The 22422-nt window shown below is 41.6% G+C and overlaps 1 protein-coding gene across 20 annotated transcripts in view; it reads left to right on the forward strand.

Annotated features, from left to right (window-relative positions):
• Nucleotides 1-22422, forward strand: part of LRRFIP2 (LRR binding FLII interacting protein 2) — a 72488-nt gene that overhangs the window by 18860 nt on the left and 31206 nt on the right. For 8 of the 20 annotated variants that reach the window (XM_077303917.1, XM_077303919.1, XM_077303910.1 and 5 more), the window contains 8 exons: nucleotides 7692-7742; nucleotides 11254-11307; nucleotides 11395-11439; nucleotides 12766-12834; nucleotides 15453-15515; nucleotides 19880-19954; nucleotides 20771-20818; nucleotides 20901-20945. The exons of 6 other annotated variants lie outside the window; for them this stretch is intronic. In XM_077303917.1, coding sequence (XP_077160032.1) covers nucleotides 7692-7742; nucleotides 11254-11307; nucleotides 11395-11439; nucleotides 12766-12834; nucleotides 15453-15515; nucleotides 19880-19954; nucleotides 20771-20818; nucleotides 20901-20945 — 450 coding nt within the window. The remainder of the gene's footprint in view (nucleotides 1-7691; nucleotides 7743-11253; nucleotides 11308-11394; nucleotides 11440-12765; nucleotides 12835-15452; nucleotides 15516-19879; nucleotides 19955-20770; nucleotides 20819-20900; nucleotides 20946-22422) is intronic. 6 more of the 20 variants (XM_077303923.1, XM_077303926.1, XM_077303924.1 and 3 more) reach the window with 4 other exon arrangements.

Below are 22422 nucleotides of genomic sequence, written 5' to 3' on the forward strand. Positions count from 1 at the left end.
ACGACAACAACTAACAGGCACACATGAACCAACACTGCTGGAGCACGAGCACTGCCATCGCAGCCGAGAAGCACAATTTAATGGGAGCTGTTTCCCTGGGTCTGCCATTGCCACCATAAAAGCACTGCCACAGAATAGACAGCAAGCAAGGTCGGAGCATGAACCCCACCATGGCCAAGCTGCGTACTTGAGTAGGCACCATTGTGTAAGTGAAGCTATGGGAGCCGTAGCCTAGCCCTGCTGCTGCCAAGCAGCCTTCAATGAGTGAGTGTGGTTGGCACGATGGCAGCAGCACAGAGTCTGCAGCAGAGCGGACGCCATATTCACCAGAAGAGTGCTGCTGCCCATAGGCTGCTTATGAGCAAACATGCTTGCAACAGGAGATCCACCGCTAATGCAAAGTGGCTGTCATCAAACAGCCATCTCTGTAATGGCGCCACCACCGTAAAACTGCAGGCAGTAGTGAACGAGCACCACCACTGGGGAATGACCGCTGTTGAGTGAGTGCAGTTAGGGCATGAATGCCGCTGCTGCGGTGAGCCGCCTACAGCCAATTGGTCACAGCAGTGACAAGGCTGATGGCAGAAGGGCTCTGCCCTGTCTGTCTAGATCTACTATTACAGAGACTGTATCAGTATCGCTGCTGCCAAGAAGGTGTTGGTGCCGCCGATTGCATGCCCAGGGATGCCATTATGGACAAGTCGCCTCCAATCAGGCACTGGCACCTATTGCCTCCTGCTGTGAGGATTCTGTCGCCAATGGGGATTACCACACGGTGGATGCCTGACTCAGGTGGGATGCAAAATTGCAAATGTTTAGTGGCTGCTACCAAGCACTTCTGCTAAGGCACATTTGTTGGGTCATATAAGTGGAATATTGATATTCAAGGGGAAGAAATATATATTTCCATCTATTTCTATCTATATCTATTTCTATCCATCCATCCACATTGTTACAAGAGACCTACTCATGAGACTCCATGGATATATGCTAGTGTACTGCAAGTCAGTTGAGCACATATAAAAAGATCCATTTGGGGACAAGATGTTATCCACCTCCATAAATTAAGGATCAGATGCCAATCGAATGCTTTGAGAAAGGAGGCAACAAGCCTTAGCAAAATCAGTGATATTGTTCTGCTACTTCTTTCTTGATTAATTACTTCAATGACACCCAGAATTAAGACTTCATTTCCTACAGGGGTAAATGGATATTTAGTGATCACGTATATCCTTGGGCACATTAAGGCAAGCATCACCATGCACGTCCACGCTCAGGACCTCTTCTCTCAGTTCTTTTTTTGCCGCCGCTAAGAACACTTTCTTTCAGTACTTGGAGGTGCTGGGAGAAGGAGGAAGTATTATCTCAGGAGCTGACTGCTAGATCTGCCCTCTGCTGAATAGGCCTTTGTGCTATAAAAGACTCTTGCTTGCCAGAGGTGGCAGATCTTAGAGGAGCTGAGAGAAGGAAATCCAAAGGACACTTGGGTTTTGGATCAAACCAGAATACTCTGTAAGGAGCCAAGGACTCTTGGCTGTTGGCTCTTCGCTGGAAGATCAAGTCAAACGGATCAGTGAAGTGTTAGGACTGTTTGTGGAGCATTTCAGATGAATCAAAGTGGCATGAAGACTGAAGAAGCTCACATAGTGATATGTACCATCTGTGGAATGTTTGTCTTCTTACCTCGGGGGGACAATTTTTACAAATGCAGCAAGTGTAAATTAGTGGCCCTGCTGGAGGAGAAGGTCCGGGGATTAGAGGAACGATTGAATACACTGCAGGAGGAGGAAAATCTATCAAAACAAAATCAGGAGCACATATCACAGGAGGGTAATAAAGGGAAGGATGTTACACATAGGAGTAGAAGAATAAGGAGAAGGTCTGACCCACTGATGCTCAGCAATCAGATCCAAGATCAACCTGAAGAAGTTGATTCAGGAAAACAGGATGTGCTATTCTCCATGAAGAGCAAGCCCCAATGTAGACCAGGAAACACTTCACAGGCTCCCACAGATGAGAGTTTTAGTTCTGCTCCCAAGGGTACAAAGAAATAGGTACTGGAAATTGGGGATTCCCTCCTGAGAGTTATAGAGGCCAAAGTGTGTAGACCAAATTTGTTGTCTCAAGAGGTCTGCTGCCTACCTGGTGCACGCATCAAGGATGTCACAGAACAGCTGGACAGGCTCATCAAGCCAACAGATCATTACGCCTTCCTTCTTATCCATGTAGGAACAAATAATACTGCCTAGCAGAGCATGGAACATATTAAAAAAAAACTTTGTGGATCTGTGGAAAAAGGTAAAGGACCTGGGAATGCGGGTTATGTTTTCATCAGTCCTTCCTGTAAGTGGCCATGGCTTAGGAAAAGAGAGAAAAATCATGCAAGTAAATCATTAGATACATCACTGGTGTCATCAGGCTTGGATTTCTGGATCATGATCTACGATGTCAATATGAGGGGCTACTATCTGGAGACGGTATGCACTCACAAGGAACGGAAAAAGTATTTTTGGGAGAACCCTTGCACACCTGGTGAAGAGGGCTTTAAACTAAAACCAAAGGGGGAGCGAGACGTAAATTCAGAACTTGGTGTGATGGCAAGAACTGAAGATGAGAAGATTGCAAAACTACAGGGAATGTTACATAAGAAGGGAACTACTAGCTTACAAGGAAGTTCAAAAAATCAAAACCACGAGGCACACAAAGAATGGATTAAGATGTCTCTACACTAATGCACAGAATATGGGAAACAAGCAGGAGGAACTAGTAGTCGGAAAAGAGGAAGGGGGCTATGACCTAATAGGAATCACAGAAACTTGGTGGGATATTACTCACAATTGGAATACTAGAAAAGAGGGGTACAATCTATTCAAAAGGGATAGACAAGAAGGAGGGATGTATAGCAATATATGTTAATCATTATACTTGTGAAGAAATACAGGTAGCTGAGCATGAAAGTTCAGTTGAGTGTATTTGGGTAAATATAAAAGGAGTAGGAAATGAGAAAGGTATTATTGTGGGAGTCTGCTATAGACCACCAAGCCAGTCAAAGGACTTGAATGAGATGCTGCTAGACCAAATTATAGAATTTTCAAGAAGGGGAAACAGTGGTCATGGGTGACTTCAATTACCCAGGTATCTGTTGGAGGACCAGCTCTGCTAAAAATACGAACTCTGTTAAATTCTTATCTTGTCTTGCTGACAGCTTCATTTCTCAGAAAGTAGAGAGGGGAACCAGGGTTCTGCTATTTTAGACTTGATACTCATCAATAGGGAAGAATTGGTAGATGAGGTGGAAGTAGTGGGCACACTTGGCTGTAGTGACTGTGTGCTTTTGGAATTTTCAATTGTAGGAAGGAGAAAACCTTTACGTACTTGGACGTATAGACTGGACTTCAGAAAAGCCAATTTTAACAGACTTAAAGGTATGTTGGGTAGAGTCCTGTGGTCAGAAAGACTTAGCGATGAGAGTCCAAGAGTGCTGGAGTTTCTTAAAAGTGATATACTGAAGGCTCAATCACAGACAATTCCCTTGAGAAGAAAAGATGGAAGGAACCTAAGGAAGCCAAGGTGGCTACATAAGCAGTTGTAACATGATTTGAGGAATAATAGTCATTTAGGAAATGGAAGGAAGACCTTATTACCAAGGATGAATATAAACAAATAACCAATAATTGTTGGGAAATCTTAGGCTAGCAAGAAGTGCTAAACATAGCAAAACAGGCTTCTTTAGTTATATTTCAAGAAAGAAAAAGAGTAGGGAAATGGTAGGACCACTGTGAGGACAAGAAACGAAAATTATAACTGGTGAAGGTGATGATGATGGTGAAGATGATGATGATGATGAAGATTATGATGAAGATGAGAGGGCTAAACTGCTTAACTCCTTTTTCTCCTCAGTCTTGTGAGGGAGATAGTGCTCAATGTGGCAAAAACGTAACACAACAAGAGAGATGGGAATGGTGGCCTAGGATCACTGTTGGGGCAGTCCACAAACACTTAGTTTCCTTAAATGAGATGAAGTCTTCTGGGCCAGATGAATTGGATCCAAGGGTAGTGAATGAACTTGCAGATGTCATCTCTGAACCTCTGTCCATTCTTTTTGACACTTCTTGTAAAACAGGGAAAGTGCCAGATGATTGGAGGCAGGCAAATGTTCTCCCCATATTCAAGAAAGGGAAAAAGGAGGAACCTGGCAACTATGTACCCATCACCTTGACATCTGTAGCTGGCAACATTTTGGAACAAATCAAACACTTGGTCCTTGAGCAGTTGGAACTGTGAACTATGATTTCTAAGACTCAGCGTGGGTTTTGCAAGAACAAGTCTGTTAGACCAACCTTATCTCTATTTTCGAGAAAGTGACTACCTTGCTGGATCGGGGTAATACCGTGGACATAGTTTATCTGGATTTCAGTAAAGCTTTTGATAAGGTTCCACATGATATGCTTGTTGACACGTTGGTAAAACATGGTATGGATCCTAATATTGGTTGACAGATCATACCCAGAGGGTACTTGTTAATGGTTCAGCATTCTTTTGGAGAAGAGTGACAATTGGAGTGCCCCAGGGATCTGCCCTGGGACCTGTGTTGTTCAACATATTTATAAATGATTTGAATTACGGATTAGAATGGATACTTATTAAATTTGCAGACTATGCTAAACTGGGAGGGTAGGAAACACAACAGAAGACAGAATCAGAATACAGGATGGTCTTGATAGGCTCGAGAAGTGGGCTAAACTGAATAAAATGAAGTTCAATAGTGACAAATGTAAAGTTCTGTATTTAGGTAGGAAAAACCAGAAAAACCAGATATAGGATTGCCAAGACTTGTCTTGGCAGTAGCATGTGCAAAAAGGATCTAGGAGTCTTAGTAGACTATACATTGAACATGAGTCAGCAGTGTGACTTGGTGGCTAAAAAGCCAAATGGGATTTTGGACTGTATCAAATGGAGTATCGTGTCCAGATCACGGAAGGTGATGGTACTGCTTTAGTCTGCTGTGTTTTGGCCTCACTTGGAGTACTGTGTTCCGTTTTGGGCACCCCAGTTGAAGAGTGATATAGACAAACTGGAGCGTGTCCAGATGTGGGCAAGAAAGATGGTGTAGGGTTTGGAGACATATGAAGAAAGGTTGGGGGAGCTTGCTCTGTTTAGCCAGGAGAAGAGACGACTGAGAGGGGATCTGATAACCATCTTCAAGTATTTAAAAGGCTGTCATATAGAGCAGGGGTAGTCAACTTGTGGTCCTCCAGATGTTCATGGACTACAGTTCCTATGAGCCCCTGCCAGCAAACACTGGCAGGGGCTCATGGGAATTGTAGTCCATGGACATCTGGAGGAATACAGGTTGCTTACCCCTGATATAGAGGATGGAGCAGAGTTCTTCTCTTGTTCTGGAGGGACGGACCAGAACCAATAGGATGAAATTAATTCAAAAGAAATTCCATCTAATCATCCCGAAGAAGTTCCTCAAAGTTAGAGCAGTTTCTCAGTGGAACAGGCTTCCTTGGGAGGTGTTGGGTTCTCCATCTTTGGAAATTTTTAAGCAGAGGCTGGAGAGCCATCTGACGGAGAAGCTGATTCTGTGAAGGCTCAAGGGGGTAGCAGGTTATAGTGGGTATGCCTTCATGGCTCGATCACCTCTAAGAGATATCTGCAGTATGACGACCCCGGCAATGCCCCGCATTTCTCTACTACTATGTTGTGGATGTCAACTCCTGGAAAGGAGTTACTGTGGGTGAAGCGGTATTCTAATCCATTTCTGTGGTGTAAACCTACACCCACCTCCGGGTGGAGTGATCTTGCTAGTCTCTCATGTGGGACTGCACAGAAACCATGAAGATGAAAACAGAGTTGCACTTACTTGTAACTGTTTCTCATCAAGTGGTCTTCTGTGCAGTCAAACAACCCGCCCTCCTTCCCCGCTGTGGACAGCTTAATGGATTGATGGTCTGATCCGGCGGCAGGAAGGAGAACTGAGGGCGCAGTGCTAAACCCTCCCACATCACGTGACTTTGGGTGAGGAAATCATCCTCTGTAGGGGAGGGGTGACCACTCTTGGAAGCTTCTAGAATTTTACATATATAGCTGGCTAGCTCTTTCTCCATGGCTGGCCTGCGATTCCGCAGTACCCATGTGTGACTGCACAGAAGACCACTCGATGAACAAGTTATACGTAAGTGCAACTCTGTTTAGTGCAGTAATATCCACTAGTATATTTAATATTAGCACACATTCAAGAGTCAACCAGAACAGGGTCCTAGCTTGTTGCCCTCCTTCTGCCTGTCTTTGTGATTGGTTGCTGTGTAATGCAAATAAGTACATAAATTAGTATATAAATTCATATTTAAACATCATCTCTCAAAAAGTGTTATAACAAAATATTTCCAAGCTACAATGCAGCATATCTTCAATATTGTAATATTCTAACTAATAATATTTCATATCACATCGGCTGATGCTCATCACAATATGGGGTTTGTTTTCAAAGCTGCCCGTGGAAGGCTAGCATCAATTAGTATTTATACAGAAACTGGCAATTCCAGGTATAACTAATTACTTAAAGGGGCCCTATACATTCAAAAATGACACAAATAATTTTACAAAAAGCAGCTATAGTCAATGTTAGCATTGAGACCCATGTCCAGATGATGAAGGTGTTTGCATTTTGTTGGAGGTGTTTGAATTTTATCCTTATCCTTAGTATATATAATGAAGAATGAAGCTGTTCCAGATCCAGAAATGTAAATTCTTCCAGACTATGGTTACATTCCAAGTAATGTTGGACAAGAGGAAGAGCATCTTTAATCTTATTTCTCAAATGGCTCCTATGCTCAGAAATCAGGACTTCCAGGGGTCTGGTGGACATTCCCACATAGCACAATGTATATTTGTAAATGATCATGTATAGAATGTTATTGTATTCACAAGTAATGAATTGTTTGATTTGAGCTCTGAAACCATTAGTGTGTTGGTATTCTTTAGTTTCTATCATATTTTTACACACCATACATTTGCCATAGCGGTAATTGCCCCATGGTAAAGTATCAATGGGACATTTTAAAGGGATAATTATTTTTGAAATATTTGTACCCCGACGCAAAACAATAAGTGGTTTTTCACTGCAGCCCTTAATATGGTCCACCAAATGCCAATGTTTGTATGTGATCCTCTGCAATTCCCAAGAATAGTTTGAAAATTCAAAGGATGAAGTTAACCTGTTGGATTTCAGCCAGGAAAAGTTTTTTTTTATGCTTTCCATCATGCAATGCAGATTAACTCCGACAGCAATCAATATTTGTGGCAGTATTCTTCCCAGCAATTACATCACCTGCCAGAACAGTAGCAAGATTAGCTTAGAACCTTAGCGTGTATCAGGTTCATTTTTTGTAATACTAGATTCATATGCTAACAGAATAAATCTGTGGAGGCCAAATAAAGATAGAGGCCCAATGCAGCTTTTAAAGATGCCTTGTTTCATACTGATGAAGAGAGGTTTGACGCTCGAAATGTCCTTACAATTTTGTGGGTTTCTAAGGGGCTACTGGATTCTAACCTACATTTGATTTCATACAATCGTTGTATATGAATGTCTTGAGTTTTCTATACTTCGGAAAAATCTGAGTAGGATGAGAATGTTGGAATCTTTTAATTGTCAAGTAAGATTATTTTTACCTTTTTTGTAGCTTTCTCAACATTCTTATGATAGAAAATGGGGACATATCCAAAAGTGGATGGTAGGCCAGGATTGCCCATTGAGTGTTATAAGAACACTAATATGATTGCAGTGATGCTCTTACTAATAGCTTGTATATTGTGTGCAGTTTGATTGGTAGAGTACATCATAGATAAATAGAACTTGCATGAACAGTTAGTTACATATATGTTTGAATAAAAGTTTAAATTTATATACAGAAATTTACATGATGAAATAAAACATTAGTGGAGTCTGGGAATTCTTGGGCAGAGTTCTTAAAAATGGATTGTATTAGGTGCCTGCTTTTGATGGTTGTAAGTGTATTATTGTCTATTGGTTGCTTTGAATTGTTTTAGTTCTGTTATCCATCTTGGTTTCCTGTTGAAATAAATGTGAAATAGAATTATGTGCCCAGTAAATAAAAACAATGGTAGCTTTTCTTAAAATGGATCCAAATGATAAGTATGTGTATAGCTCTCCCATGGGTTTTAAAATTGTTTAATTTTGGCTGGAGCATACTATGAGTTATATAATAGTATTGAATAAAGGGAACTTCAGGAACAGTATTTCATGTTATGCTTTGTTTAAATAAATAAATTGTATTCTTTGGCCATTCTCCATTTTTGGGACTTCCTGATATTATTGGTAAGATTAAGATTGACTCTTAATAAGAGTAGGACTGCATTCAGCAGTTGGTTGTAAAGAATACTCATACTTGTTACCAATATTAGTATTGAGATTTCCTGGACAAACACACACACAAACATTTTTTTTCATTTATTTTCTTAGATTTTTATACTGCCCTTCCATATGGTTCAGGGTGGTTTACGTGGAACGTTGTTGGGTATTACATAAAACATCATAGGCATATGTCATAACACATGAACAGCAATTCCAATAGTGATTCCAAAATTAATAGAATACTACAACAGGCTTGATTTAACAACAACTTCAACAAACACCCCTAGGGAGGTCAGATGGCTTCATGGGGAGACCAGCAGATATTGCTGGGTCAGTCAGTCTCAAGCGAATGAAGAATACATATATATATAGTTTTACAAACATTTTCTGTTCTCAGTGCATTATGCCCTAAAATCAGTATGATGCCATCTGATGTAAAATAGCAGTAACTGTTTAATTATTCATCTCAATGAAAATAAAAAATTCTCATAAAGGTTCTGATTAGAAACGGCTAAGATTATGTAATTGCATTCATTTCCTTGGCCTTATAATTAAGCAGCTATAGCACACATGCAAGTCATATTTTTGGTTTAAATATGCTTGTAGAAGTAGGCTTCCTTATTAATCTCTAAATGGCGGTTGATTTTTAAAATGTCCATTCTGTCAATATATTTCTCTGGCCGTTTATTGATGGATCTTAAGATAGTATCACAATTCACATCAGCAAAAATGCTACATCATCTATAGACCGCTCCTGCGGAGCAGTAAAAATAAAACAGTAAGGGCTAGGTGGGAGAAGAAAGGGGCGGGGTGGGTCCGTGATAAAAACTTGGAGGGGCCCGTCCAAGTGTCACTATAGGGCCAAGTGCTGCACATGGCTCCCCATTGGCCCGTCCTGGACTCTGCGGTGAGTGGGCCAGAGGAAGAGGCTTCGCCGCCAGGAAAGGAGCAGGGCCACCAGGTCAGAGACGCGGCGGCCCTGCTCCTTTCCCTCCAGCAAGCCTTGGGCGGGGAGGGGGGTGGCAGGATGGCTTTGACGTGCCCAGAAGAGTAGGCCCGCCATGTCTGCAACGTGACGGGCCTGCTCTTCTGGCTGCGCTGAAGCCGGGACCTCGGGGGAAGGGGGAAAACACATTGACACGGTGAGAAGGTGACACGGTGACAACGCGTCAGAGATGAGCCAGGCCTGCTTCTTTCGCTGTGGCGAGCCCAGGGGGGGGCATAAAGGCTTCGCCGCAGTGCAAGGAGCAGGCCCGGCATGCCAGAGATGCACTGGCCCTCCTCTTGTCACCGCGCCGAAGCCACCAAATCAGGGGGAGGGGACAGCGGGGACGCCGCCCCAGGAGCCCTCAAGGAACCCTGCGAGCCCCCACCCCATGGGCACCCATACTAGAGTCCATTGTATATTAAAATACAATTGGCTTTGCCCCTATTTGTTACATAATTGTACTGTCTCCACCTGTTTATATATATGTAATAGTATAGAGTACTATCTGTGAGAAATATTAGGAAAACAGAGCAATTTGGAAATCCCTGGCCCAAGATTTCCCCCTTAAGGATTCACTAAACATTTGGTTAAGTGCTCAGCACTCAGATATGAGACTGCAGCAGAATAATTGCCACTTGTCTACTGCTCATGTGCTGAAGCATTTTCAGTCCTCATTGTGTGGTTTTCACACACACACAACATTCATTTTCTTTTGGTTAATTTAAAAATCATATTTTTCCTGTTACAATTCCTGTGAATTGTGTAGCATTAACCACTTTAGTATTAGAATATGAAGTTATTAAAGAAGTTATTAAAGAAGTAGAAGTTGGCTTTAGGCATGTGCAAAAAGAAAAAAAGTTGGATAATTTTTTGTTTGGACCAAATCTGAAGCACCCTCCCCTGGTTTGGATTTGATGCAATTAAAATAATTGTGAAGTTTCCCCTTTCTGTCTATTCTGTGGTCAGTGGGGAGGGCAGGGATTTGAGGTAGAGGCATCAAATTTGCAGGAGCCCCTCTTCAAAAGAACCCCAAAGTTTCAAAAATATTGGACTAGGGTGTCCAATTCTACAGGCACCCAGAGAGGGTGCCTACAACCAACTTCCATTGTTTCCAATGGCAAGAGGGAAAAGATTCTCTGTTCTTATCTTTTTCCCCCCTGCTTGCCACTGGAATACAATGAAGGTCGGATGAGGGCACCCTCTTTGAGTGCCTGTAGAATCGGACCCCCTTGTCCAACCTTTTAGACACTTGGAGGTTCTTTAGAGGAGGGGCTTCTGCAGCTGGTGCCTCTATCTCAAACCCCTGACCTCCCAGACCACAGAATAGACGGAAAAGGAAAACTTCAGTTCCTTTAAACTGCTCAATCCCTGAATGACCAAATTGCACCTGAATCATAGTTTGGTGCTTCGACCAAGACTGATTCTGGCAGTTTAACTTACAAGGAAGTGCAATTTGGGCTGGATTTGTCCAAAAGGGGTCCAAATCAACATTGATTTGAGTACTTTTTGGACTATCCAAAATGAATTGCATGTGGCTAGTTGATATTAGATATTTTCTAAAGGAAATCTGCAGTGTTTCTATCAGCTTATTTCAAATTTATGAATTCTGGTCTATCTTTGCTAATTACATTAAAGAATGATGTTTGCATGCCTTCTATTCTTTATAATCAGTTATTTACCTCAGTGTGGAAACAAATTTAGGGGAAATGGTGATAGATGGCAAATTAAAGACTCCATTTAAAGAATAATCAGACTGATCTCTGTGATCAGTATATCCCTGTTTTGTACCAAAAATTCTGAATCTTTTTCTGGGTTGAAAATACTAGCTCTTGTACTCTTATTTTTTCATAAATAACTTGCTATCTGGTATCCCCTTTTGTAGGATGATTCAGAGAAGGCTAAGTATTCACACCGGCCCAGCCATCGGTCATACCTGGTTTGTACTAAATATGAATCTCTTTCTCTTTTCCTTCCTCTCCTTCTTTTAAATGTCACTTCATTTATTGTTTAATTCTGTAATTAGGGAGCTGATGGCTTGGTGTCCTCTCGGAATGCTGGTAGCCACCGGGTTAGTAGTTTTTACTTATGGTAAAGTTCATAAAGCTTTTATGTTTTTATAGAATTTTATTATGTTTGAAATGTTTCAAAAATAATGAATTAGATTTCAGGATTCCTCTTATCTGAGGAATATTCTTTCAACAGCAGGCATTTCTTACATAACAAGGAGGGCTGGTGCTCTTGGTTTGGATTCTGTCATACTAGTCCATGCTGCTGGCTTTTATGCAAGCAGAAGAGCAATCCTTTCCACAGAAGTCTAAGTCACAGTAATTGTATGTAGACTAGATTCCTTCCTGATATAGGAGTTTTTGAAGGTGTACTATTCATACAACAGCCATTAAGGTTATGTTTTGAAACTTGGGATCTCTTAAAAATGTGAAGTGCTGTAGTGCCAAAATAAACAGACTACAGCAATTGGCAGTAAACGTTTAGGATGTTTTGCCCCAGTTAATAGCTTTGGTTATTTTTCACCAACTGCTAAATTTCATCTACCCCTTTTCAAATTACTGGGAGTATGCATTGAAGAGACATCTGAATATGTAACATACTGTGGATTAAATACTGTGAATAAAATTTAAATTCCATACATCATATAAATCATTTTTGTATATTTTCATATTATGCAATTAAATTAAGAATTTTAAATGAAAATTGCAGCTATTTGGATAGAAATTCTTGAGCAATGCTGTCCTGAAATATATTTTCTAGCTAGCATGTTACTACTATTAAGTATGTAAAAATGACTGAATGGCATACTGTTAAATGGAATTTAACTTGCATTGTTTAATTCAATTACATTATATATTCAATGATGGTAGCAGTGTATGGACACAGTAACTAGGAGAGATATTTGGCAGTAGCGAACATCTACTGGTAATGTAAGTTTTAAAATGGGCTGAAAGATTTTTTCTTACTTTCTAGACACATTCTTAACTATCAAATAAATACATCTTGATCATGGAGGATGGTTTGCATTTTTTTTAATTTGGCAGTTTAGTGTACATCCTACGTATGTAAGAGTACTGCTGATTTGGTTTGGAATGCCCCATCTGTATGCATGCAAATATGGTGAGAGAAATATAATTACAGTTGGGGTCAGGATGTTACTTTAATCAGCTAAAAAAGTGGTGCATTTTGTTAGTGCAAAATGTATTTCATTAATGCAAAGTGAACGCTTTAGTTAAGCAGAGTAACAAGATACAGGACATTACTTTAGAATAAAACAAAAATAAAATGTAGATGTTCATAGAAATCACATAAAAACCTTCATTTTAAACAACATTTTTGCAGAGAAGTTTTATGTTGAGTTTCATTATATAACAATTTTGTTCTTAAGAGCGCCTCATTGGATGTCAGTGGGTCACACAGGAGCAGAGCAAGTACCTCCAGAAGGAGAGATCTTTTGGTGCGTAGTCAAGAGTTAACATGCTTTTGGTTGGTTCACATAATATTTTGTCCACAATGATGAGAAGTAATGGCTGGAAAATATTTTCATAAAATGCTGAGCTAGAGAGATGTAAGAACTGACTGTCATGAATGGGAGAGCCTGTGATGATGGAGCATAGATTAAGCGCTTACCAGTGCTTAATTTACCAGTAGCTGCTGCATTTCCCACCCCCAGCTTATATACGAGTCAATAAATTTGCCCAGATTTTGTGGTAAAATTAGGTGCCTCAGCTTATATGCGGGTCAGTTTATATGTGGGTATATACAGTAATCATCATGCTCCATCATCACAGGCTCTCCCATCCATCCTCCCCCTCCAACAAATACAGAAAAGTCAAAAGGATGAATGGCTGCTAGCTTTTGTACTCTGCTTTTCACTAACCAAAGAGTCTCAAAGTGGATTACAATTGCCTTCCCTTCCTCTCTTGATGCCAGACACCCTTAGATAGCACTGATAGAACTGCTCTGTGAGAACAGCTCTGGCAGTAGAACCCAACAGTGCCCCCCCAGGCCAGCAAACCAGAGCAGAACAACAATACTCGAAGTTGGCAACCTACTACAACAACAGCTACCAAACTGGGGGCTACAGTCCCCCCCCAGAACAAAACACTGAAATAAAGAACTGTAAAACTTAAAGGAAGGCCTGGAGGATCGTTGTCCATGGGGTCGCAATGGATCGGTCACCACTTCGCACCTAACAACAACAACAACAACAACAAAACTTAAAACTGAAAGAAAGAACTGTAAAAATCAACTTTTAAAAGAAACACAACCCCTAGAAGAAAATGCAAACAATGCTGCCCCTCAGATAAAAGAAGAAAAAAACACTAGGAGAAAGAAGCAGTAAATCTCAAAGCACTCCAAAACCCACCCCACCCACAGAAATCAAAAGAATAGGAAAAGAAGGGGGGAAATGTCAAAATCCCTCAGTCAAACCATTGATGTAGTACAAGCTGCCAGAGGAAGCTCAGCTTTCATTATCATTGCAGAAGGCAACGGTTAGCTTGGGAGCAAGTAGCTCATTTGCAAAAAGTTCAGCTTGCAAGGGCAATGCTACAGCTAGTTGGCTGGGAGCAACAACCTCAGCTTGCAAAGGCAATGCTACGATTGGCTGGCTGGGAGCAGGCTGTTATTTCAATTACCCAAGTATAAGCCAAGGAGGGCTTTTTAGTGCTAAAAACTGTGCTGGAAAACTCGGCTTATGTGAGAGTATATATGGTATGTCAAAAATTTGAATTTCTGTTGGTCTTTATTTTTACTTTCCATTATACTTTCATTGCCATTTCTATTAAGTTTTATTTTCTAATTAATAATGTTGCACGATAATGAGAAAAGTATTGTGCAAAAAATTCATATTAAATATGTGGACAATTTACATTTCTTGACTGAATACAAGAGTGGTTCAGTTGATTATCAATACTTCAGCATGAATTAGTGTGATTGGAGGTCCTGTCTTTCCTGTCGAAGGATTTTTAAAAGGGGATTCCCCCCCCCCCCGCATGTAGTGGATCAAAGTCATAGGAAGTATCATTTTGAAAATCTTGCCTGAGTAAGGGCAACTTGTAGCCCAGGCATAAATGTGTTCCATTTGTGGCTATCCTTTCCCTGCAACCTAACAATGGCTCTGAGGATGTAGGTTCTGTTCTATGGGACTACATGAGTTGTACTTATATGTCAGTAGTCTTTGCTGTTAAGCTGTAATGAAATGATGCATACTTTGACATCATGTTGTGTGGCAGGTTTTTCTACATGGGTGATGAGTTTGCTGATCATCTTTACCAAGGTTTCTGTGTGTGCTCTTCAGAATAATATGAGATGGTTCATGACATTGTGGAGCTAGTTCAAAATGAATTTATTCAATTGAATTTATCACATAATCTTTAATTTTCTAGATTCCTATACTACTGAATGTAAATTGTGGTTCAATGATAGTTCATTGAGTAGTAGAGGGAGATGCTTTCATATCACACATTCAAATGTAGTTTAATTAATGTGCAGTAACTTAAATCTTACCTTTCCCTTCATGTCACACTATTGCCTTTTCAAAAACCATTGTGTCTTGTTTCTCTACCAAAGGATCTGAGGCAACTTGCAACTCTAAAAAATACAACAGATTTAAAACATGCAAATCAGAATTAATAATGAACTATAATATAAATTGGTTATCTGCCGTTTTGAAAACTATTTTAAATAATTTAGCCTGTCGGAAGTTCTGAAAAGCACTTCAAAACAATTACATTCCTCATACCCTTAGGATGACCATGATATTTTCTGCATATATCCCCTTGTGATACAAAATGCAGGTAACCCCTCCTCTCCCCCAAAATCTCATCTGTGACTTCTATAGGCATATTTCTGTGCTCCTCATCCTGTGATCAAACTTATGAGTGTATGTCAGTGTGTTCAGGTAAAATAAATGTATTCAGCATTTAATGGAGGGAAAGGCTAAACCATGCGATATAATACATTTCCCAGCTTTTCCTCTGGGAGTGAAGATATTAAAGGAAGTATTTATTAAAATAAAATAATCACATATATGATTATATGATTGTAATTTTCTAATATTTTACTCAACAGAGTCAAACTTATAGTGATTCTCATGGTGGGAAGAAGTCTTCCAGTTCACATAAAAATCTTTTGGTTAGTGGTCTTTATCAACATTCACGGGTGACTTTTCTATGCATTGTATCCCAATGTATGCTTGGTAGTATTTTGTTTATAAAAGCTCCATACTAAGCCTTGCTGACTGGGCAAATTTATTGCGTATGTTGTGATGGCAACTAAGCTGGTAGAGTCAAAAGTAGAAACAGTAATTTAAAACAGGAATAGTAAACTTTGGTGAAGACTGTTAGAATGTTGTAGTTTTTCTTTCTTGTTGTTTACACTGGGTTTGTTTATGTGGTTTTGTGCTGTACCTTTTTGAGACCTTTTCAATAGTTTCTATTAATATTAAAACCAAGAAAAACTAGAAATAAAATTATTATTTCTTTCAGTGAGCATAGGAATGCAGTTCATTAAGCCCCTTCAGTAATGAGTGCTTGAAATTCCATTGAGAAACAGCCTATATAAGGTCAGAAGCTTGAACCAAAGGAAACATCTGAAACCACTTCAGTGAATTATTGCAACACAAATGAAAGATGTTGAAATACAGAAAACATTTCTAAACAGTTTGATCGGGATTTTTAGGATACTAGTTTTTCTTAATCGTGGTTTCTGTGCAGTCCCACATGGGTTCTGCGGAATTGCAGGACTGCCACAGAAAAGAGCTCGCAAGCAACATACATACATACATACACATACATACACACACACACACATACATACATACATATATGCACACACACACACACACACACACATACATATATATATGTATATATATACACAAATATATATATAATTCTAGAAGCTCCCAAGAGCTCCCACCCTCTACAGAGGGTGACTTTCCTGCCCAAAGTCACATGATATGGGAGGGGTTAGCACTCTCCCCTCAGTTCTTTTTCTGCTGCCACTGAGAAAGGACTGTTCAACAAACTGAAGAGAAATTTTTCCTCAAATTCAGAAGGAGAGGCAAATGACTCAGAATTCTGATATTATTGTCCACTGTTTTAGGACAGGGCCTTGTTTAAATAAGTAAATAAAATAAATATTTTTAAAAGAAAGAATAAAGTGGGGTGAAATAGCCCCAAAGGGATAAGCTGAGTCCGTCACCTCTGTTCTGACAGAAGACAATGCCTTAGCCTTGCTACCAAACCACCCCAGAAATTGAGGGGAGGAAGAGCAGTTTGCCTGGAAGCATTCTGGGAAACGGCCTCAGCGCCTCAAGACCTGCGAAGAGAGAGAGTCCGAGCGGCTGATTTATGGCCAACAGCCACTTCAAGTGTGCTCAGTGCCAGTCCCAGTGGTGCCTAATCGAAGGAGGAATCTGCCCTGTCTAGAGCTGCAGCTACCCCACTGGTGAAGGAGAGAGAGACCAAGCAGTTGTTCTCCTTCAGTGTGGCTGAAGTCATCCAAGGTGGTTAAGGTCATGCCTCTGCTCACTCAGGTAGGGCATTCAAATACAAATGTCTCAGAGCTGCCTTCCTGAGCGACCCGAGCCTGACCAGCCAGTTTGGATTGCCCTACTGCTTGAGTAGGATGCTTCGAGCCCTGCTCTCAGCCTCACACTCCTTTTACTAGAAATATTTTTTTTAAACCTTAAAAGGAAAGAAAGTGAAGAACATCCCTTGTAAGAAGAGCAATGTGGGAACAGAGGGGAAACTACCTTAATGGAGACTTCCTGGGCTGCTTTCTGAGGTCAGCACCAATCGCCCTGCGATCCTCTTGGACAGAGGCTTCCTGAGCTCAGCGCCATGTCTGCGGCATCGAAGTCTTGCAAGCCGGCATTAGCAAGCTCTTCAGCAGCAGGGTGAGTGCGGACAGGCTTTTGGAGGATTGATCCAGAGCATGGCCACTTCGTCCTCCTCGCACGCACGGAGTGCGTCAGCAGCAGTGCCATTGGAGGAACAGCAGCCAAATCCGGAAAGTGCAACCGGGAGCAAGAGGATGTGCGCTCCATGGGCTGACAGAGGCATTGCCGCCCCCAAGGACGCTGGATCCCGCTGCACAAAGCCAGCGGTGGATGCCCAAGAGGGCAACGGGGTTTCCGGCTCCTCCGGCAATCCTGAGCGTTCTGGAGCCCCAGAATGCCACCCGCAAGACGAATGCCCTGCAGAAGGCTGGGACACACCCACACAGCCATCCAACCATCGTGGGAAGCACACAGGGCCAACTCCATACTGGCAGCTGCCATATTTTCCAGTCTGTCTGTGCTCCCGCAAGAGATTATTGCCATACTGGAATGGTGCCCCAAGTCGCTGCTGGCATCCATGGAGGATTGGCGCTCTCAGCTACATGGGGGCTGGGGAATTACGGGCTGGGTCTCTGGGCCTCCCCTGGGTCACAAGTTGTTGGGCACCCTCCTTCAACATTTGGGTCTTACCCACAGGGCTCGCTGGCCCTGTGTGCTTCCCACGATGGTTGGATGGCTGTCACAATGAGAGGTGCCACAATGAGTGAATCTTTGACTCAGTTGCTGGCAAAGGATCTGAGACAATCTCAGAACTGATTTTTATAAAGGCAAGGGTACTATACCCGCATTGCAAATTTTTAGCAAAGGTTTTTAGTATTAACTCCCTGTTTTTAACAAAATTGAGTAACTCTGCCTGACTCTTATAATTGTACCATTTTGTATCTCCTTAAGAGCCTCTTGTGGCGCAGAGTGGTAAGGCAGCCGCCTGAAAGCTTTGCCCATGAGGTTGGGAGTTCAATCCCAGCAGCCGGCTCAAGGTTGACTCAGCCTTCCATCCTTCCGAGGTCGGTAAAATGAGTACCCAGCTTGCTGGGGGGTAAACGGTAATGACTGGGGAAGGCACTGGCAAACCACCCCGTATTGAGTCTGCCATGAAAACGCTAGAGGGCGTCACCCCAAGGGTCAGACATGACTCGGTGCTTGCACAGGGGATACCTTTACCTTTTTTACCTGTATTGTTTTTTACGCCAATAAAGGATTTTTGTATCTATCTATCCCTTCTGTCTACAAAGGCCATCCTTCCGCGATGTAAGCCCACACCCACCTCCTGGGTGCATGATCTTGCCAATCTCCCATGTGGGACTGCACAGAATCCACAAAGATGAAAACAGGGTTGCACTTACCTGTAACTGTTCATCAAGTGGTCTTCTGTGCAGTCACACAACCCTCCCTCCTTCCCCATTGTGGGCTACTGATAATGGATTGAGTTGCCTGTTCCGGTGGCAGGAGGGAGTACTGAGGGGAGAGTGCTAATTCCTCCAATATCATGTGACTTTGGGCGGGAAAGTTAGCTTATATAGGGGAGGGGTGAGCACCCTTAGTAGCTTCTAGAATTTTATATATATACTAGACTAGAATTAAAGCCTGTTGTACTTTTAACTACAACGGGCTCTAGAAAGGGGGGAGGGGTGAAGGAAGCCTCTTCCCCCCCTAGCCACCGCGCAGCCTTCCCCCTGGGTCCAGAAGCTCCTGGGCTTAGGGGGGAATACCTCCTTCACCCTCCCTCCCGGCGGTGGCCTGGCCTTCCCGTTGGGCCTAGAAGCACACCCATGGCCTCTTCGACACCCCGGGTGTGCTTCTGGGCCCGGAGGGAAGGTCTCCTTCCCCCCTCCCTCCCCCCGGTGGCCTTTCCCCTGGGCCTAGAAGCACACCTGGGGCCTCTTTGAGGCCCTGGTTGTGCTTCTGGGCCCAGGGGATAGGCCTCCTTCTGTACTCACGCCCATCACTTTCTGGACTGTCCTGGTGAGGGCCCAATCAGAAGGCGCTTTGCGCCTTCCGATTGGGCCCTTATTCGGACTGGCCCCACCCACTCTCCGCCCACTTAGGCCTTAGCCTTTTATTAACAACGACCTGCTGTTAAAGATACAGCTTGTCAGTTCTTCTCCGTGGCAGGACTGCAATTCCGCAGAACCCATGTGTTGACTGCACAGAAGACCACTCGATGAACAACAATTACAGATAAGTGCAACCCTGTTTTATGGACTGTAACTAATTATGGATTGTAACTGCAACTGGTAGCTGACAAGTCACTGAGTTTTATAAGGAACACCATTAGTTAGTCTGGTTATAATTCAGCTTCCATTAATAAAAACCTTATGGCAGTTAATTTCCCATTTTTAACATATGACTAAATTCCTTATTTAAATATTCTGTAGCTAGATACAATTAGTGAACATTTCGTCTAGTATAAGAAATGGCTGATACTTTTTGGTTAATACAAAACATTTACCATATCTTGCTAAATAAGGTAAGCTGCCCGTAGTAAGTCTGAGGATAATTTTGTAACATATTAGTATGCTTACAATAAATTTTTCTCTGGGCTAAGTTTAATGCTACTTCACTCTTTTAGAACATAAATAGTTGCATGTGTCTTGTGTACTGGAGCAAAATACAATATTTATTTCAGTGTATATGTGCTTTCTTTTTTTGACAGAGTGGATTTTATCATGACCAAAGAAATTACAGCAGCCTTAGACATAGCAAACCACTTTCTACCTATCACCCTCGGGTTTGTCTGATTTTATCGTGTTAAGAGAATGAAGTCTTTTGAGAGAACCTTTTCTTAATTAAAACTTAGAACATAACCACTAACACCACCATAGCAAGAAAGCATTTACTTGACTGTGGACTTACAAGATTGCAAAATGCACCGTGATTCCTTTTGTTCTGCATATTGTGTGAATCAAGTTAGGGTTGGAAGTATAGGTTATGAGTTGAGACCTTCATCTACTATTTTATAACATTGCTTGGTTAAAGTTCCCTGTATATTGCAATAATATAGTTACTAAACTTCTGCATTGCTGTTCACATTGGAAGTTCATTTGATGTTAAGACTTTTTGGAGTGTTCTTTCAAGTATCACACAGTTCTGAAAGTAGACCTTGGGGTAGAGCTGCAGTGAAGAGGTGGTGAGAATGAAAAAGCCACCGTGTGTGCACCTACAAAATTCCTTCAGATTTTGGGACAGGAGATTAAAACATGATTTTAATGTATGTCTATCTGCAAAGTTAACATTCTTTGCATGATTCATAGGACTGTGAGGGATAATAAGATTCTTGAACTGTGGTTAGTATTGTAAAGATTTTGGTTTTTAGATGGCATACTCATTTTGCAGATCTATTATCATTCATCAATTCTAAGATCAGTAAATCCTTTTTCAGCGGACTGAAGGAATTTTAGTCTGATACCGTTTTCCAGTTTGAGTCATTCCTTTGCACGTTTTTATTTTACCACTCTTGTCATAATACTAACACTTGTTTTTGTAAGTATGTTGTGCTTCATTTGTACAATGTCAAAAGTAATACAATCTCTTATTATTGTCACAGTCATCTTCTCTCTACAGTGATCCTTTGGCAACATCTAAGAGTTACAGGGTTAGTACAACATGATGTAAAAGTCTACATTTAGATTTAGTAAAGACTGAAATGTAAACAAAACCCACCTCTTCTTCTGTAGGTGTCTCCAGATGTAAATGCTGGTTTGATAAGAAGTGCCAGTTTGGTTTGTATACAGATCTGCATGGTTTCCTTCAGCTTGCTGCCCTAAGGCTATTTGAGCTTGAGAGCATGGTGTTGGAAAACTTTTGAGTGTAAAAGAATATCCCAGAGATAGTAAACATTTATGTAAACTGCAGACTGTTTGACATATTTGGTGTTACTGCTGTTGTGTAAAAGTTGAGTCACATCAGATGGCTTGCCTTTCTGTCAAATGGGAAATACATATGCTAGAACTTCTGTACTTCAGCCTGTGCTAATTTTGTATGTGCATGGGACTCAAGCTTTATTTCTGCTCTTGCTGGATGGGAGTTTTGGGTGCTGAGTTGTGTCCTGTTGTACCCATTCTCGCCAGTATACATTGAAGGCACATCAGATTTGCAGGCTGGTCTAGACTGTTTTCCAAAACTTGTATCAGCTTTAATTCTTGTGAAACCTGTCAAATAGCTAGGACTCATGTAATACTCCACAGATTGTGGCTCTCCATATTTGTTGTGTTTCTGCTGCTTTAAGAATGCCATGAGGACAACTCATAAAGGAACAGTGAATACTGATTTCACAAAGGAGAAAATAGTTACATGCATGAAGTATATGTAGATTTTTCCTGGCTTTGTCTTTCTTGACTCACTGGAATTTTGTAGTACTAGTGATGCTGCCTTCTGTGGCAGCAGTTGACTGAATTGATGTGATCTGGAAAGTATTTCGCTACAGGCAGTAATAGAAAGTTTGAATCAAACTTATTTTATGATTTGAAACAAAGGCTCAGCCACACAGATGAAAAAAAACCTCACACAACTCTTTTCAGAGGAGGAGCTCTGGTCAAGGACATGAGGCTTCACTATGTAAAGCTCAGTAGGAAGAAGTTCCAAGAACTATGAAAACTGAAGTGGGGTAACTGGATGAAGGAGGCAGAAGATGTAGTAATGAAAGGCCCCAGGAAAAGAAAGGAACAGTACATGGGTGGCTTTGCCAACCCCTCCCTTCTCTATAAGTCTTTTATGAAGAGAAGGTTTATTTCCTATAAAGATGAAAAAAACTTTAGTTCATCTTTGTGGCTTCTATGCAGTCACACATAGGTTCTGTGGAATCGCAGGCTAGGTTCTGGGGCAGGCGTTCCAGGGGCCAGCCCAAAGCCAGATGCGCCTGGATTGGCCCTTATAGGTGGAAGCACAGGCCGGACACCCAGAGGTGTCCTGGACTTTGCTCCCCTTAGGCTGATATTTCACAAATATTACAGCCAGCTTGTGGTTAAGATAGCTTGCGGGTTCTTCTCCGAGGTAGGCCTGCGATTCCGCAGAACCCATGTGGGATTGCACAGAAGACCACTCGAGGAACAACAGTTACAGGTAAGTGCAACCCTGTTTTCCTAGGAGCTCTTAAAGCTGATAAAGCTTGAGGATGGGAAAAGCCTATTCAATATTGCCTACTACAGTACTGAGACAAAAATCTACCATTGGGAGCCAGTTGTACTGCCTACTGGAAAA

This window comes from Paroedura picta, chromosome 11 (assembly GCF_049243985.1).
Source record: "Paroedura picta isolate Pp20150507F chromosome 11, Ppicta_v3.0, whole genome shotgun sequence".
NCBI classification, from domain to species: Eukaryota; Metazoa; Chordata; class Lepidosauria; order Squamata; family Gekkonidae; genus Paroedura; species Paroedura picta.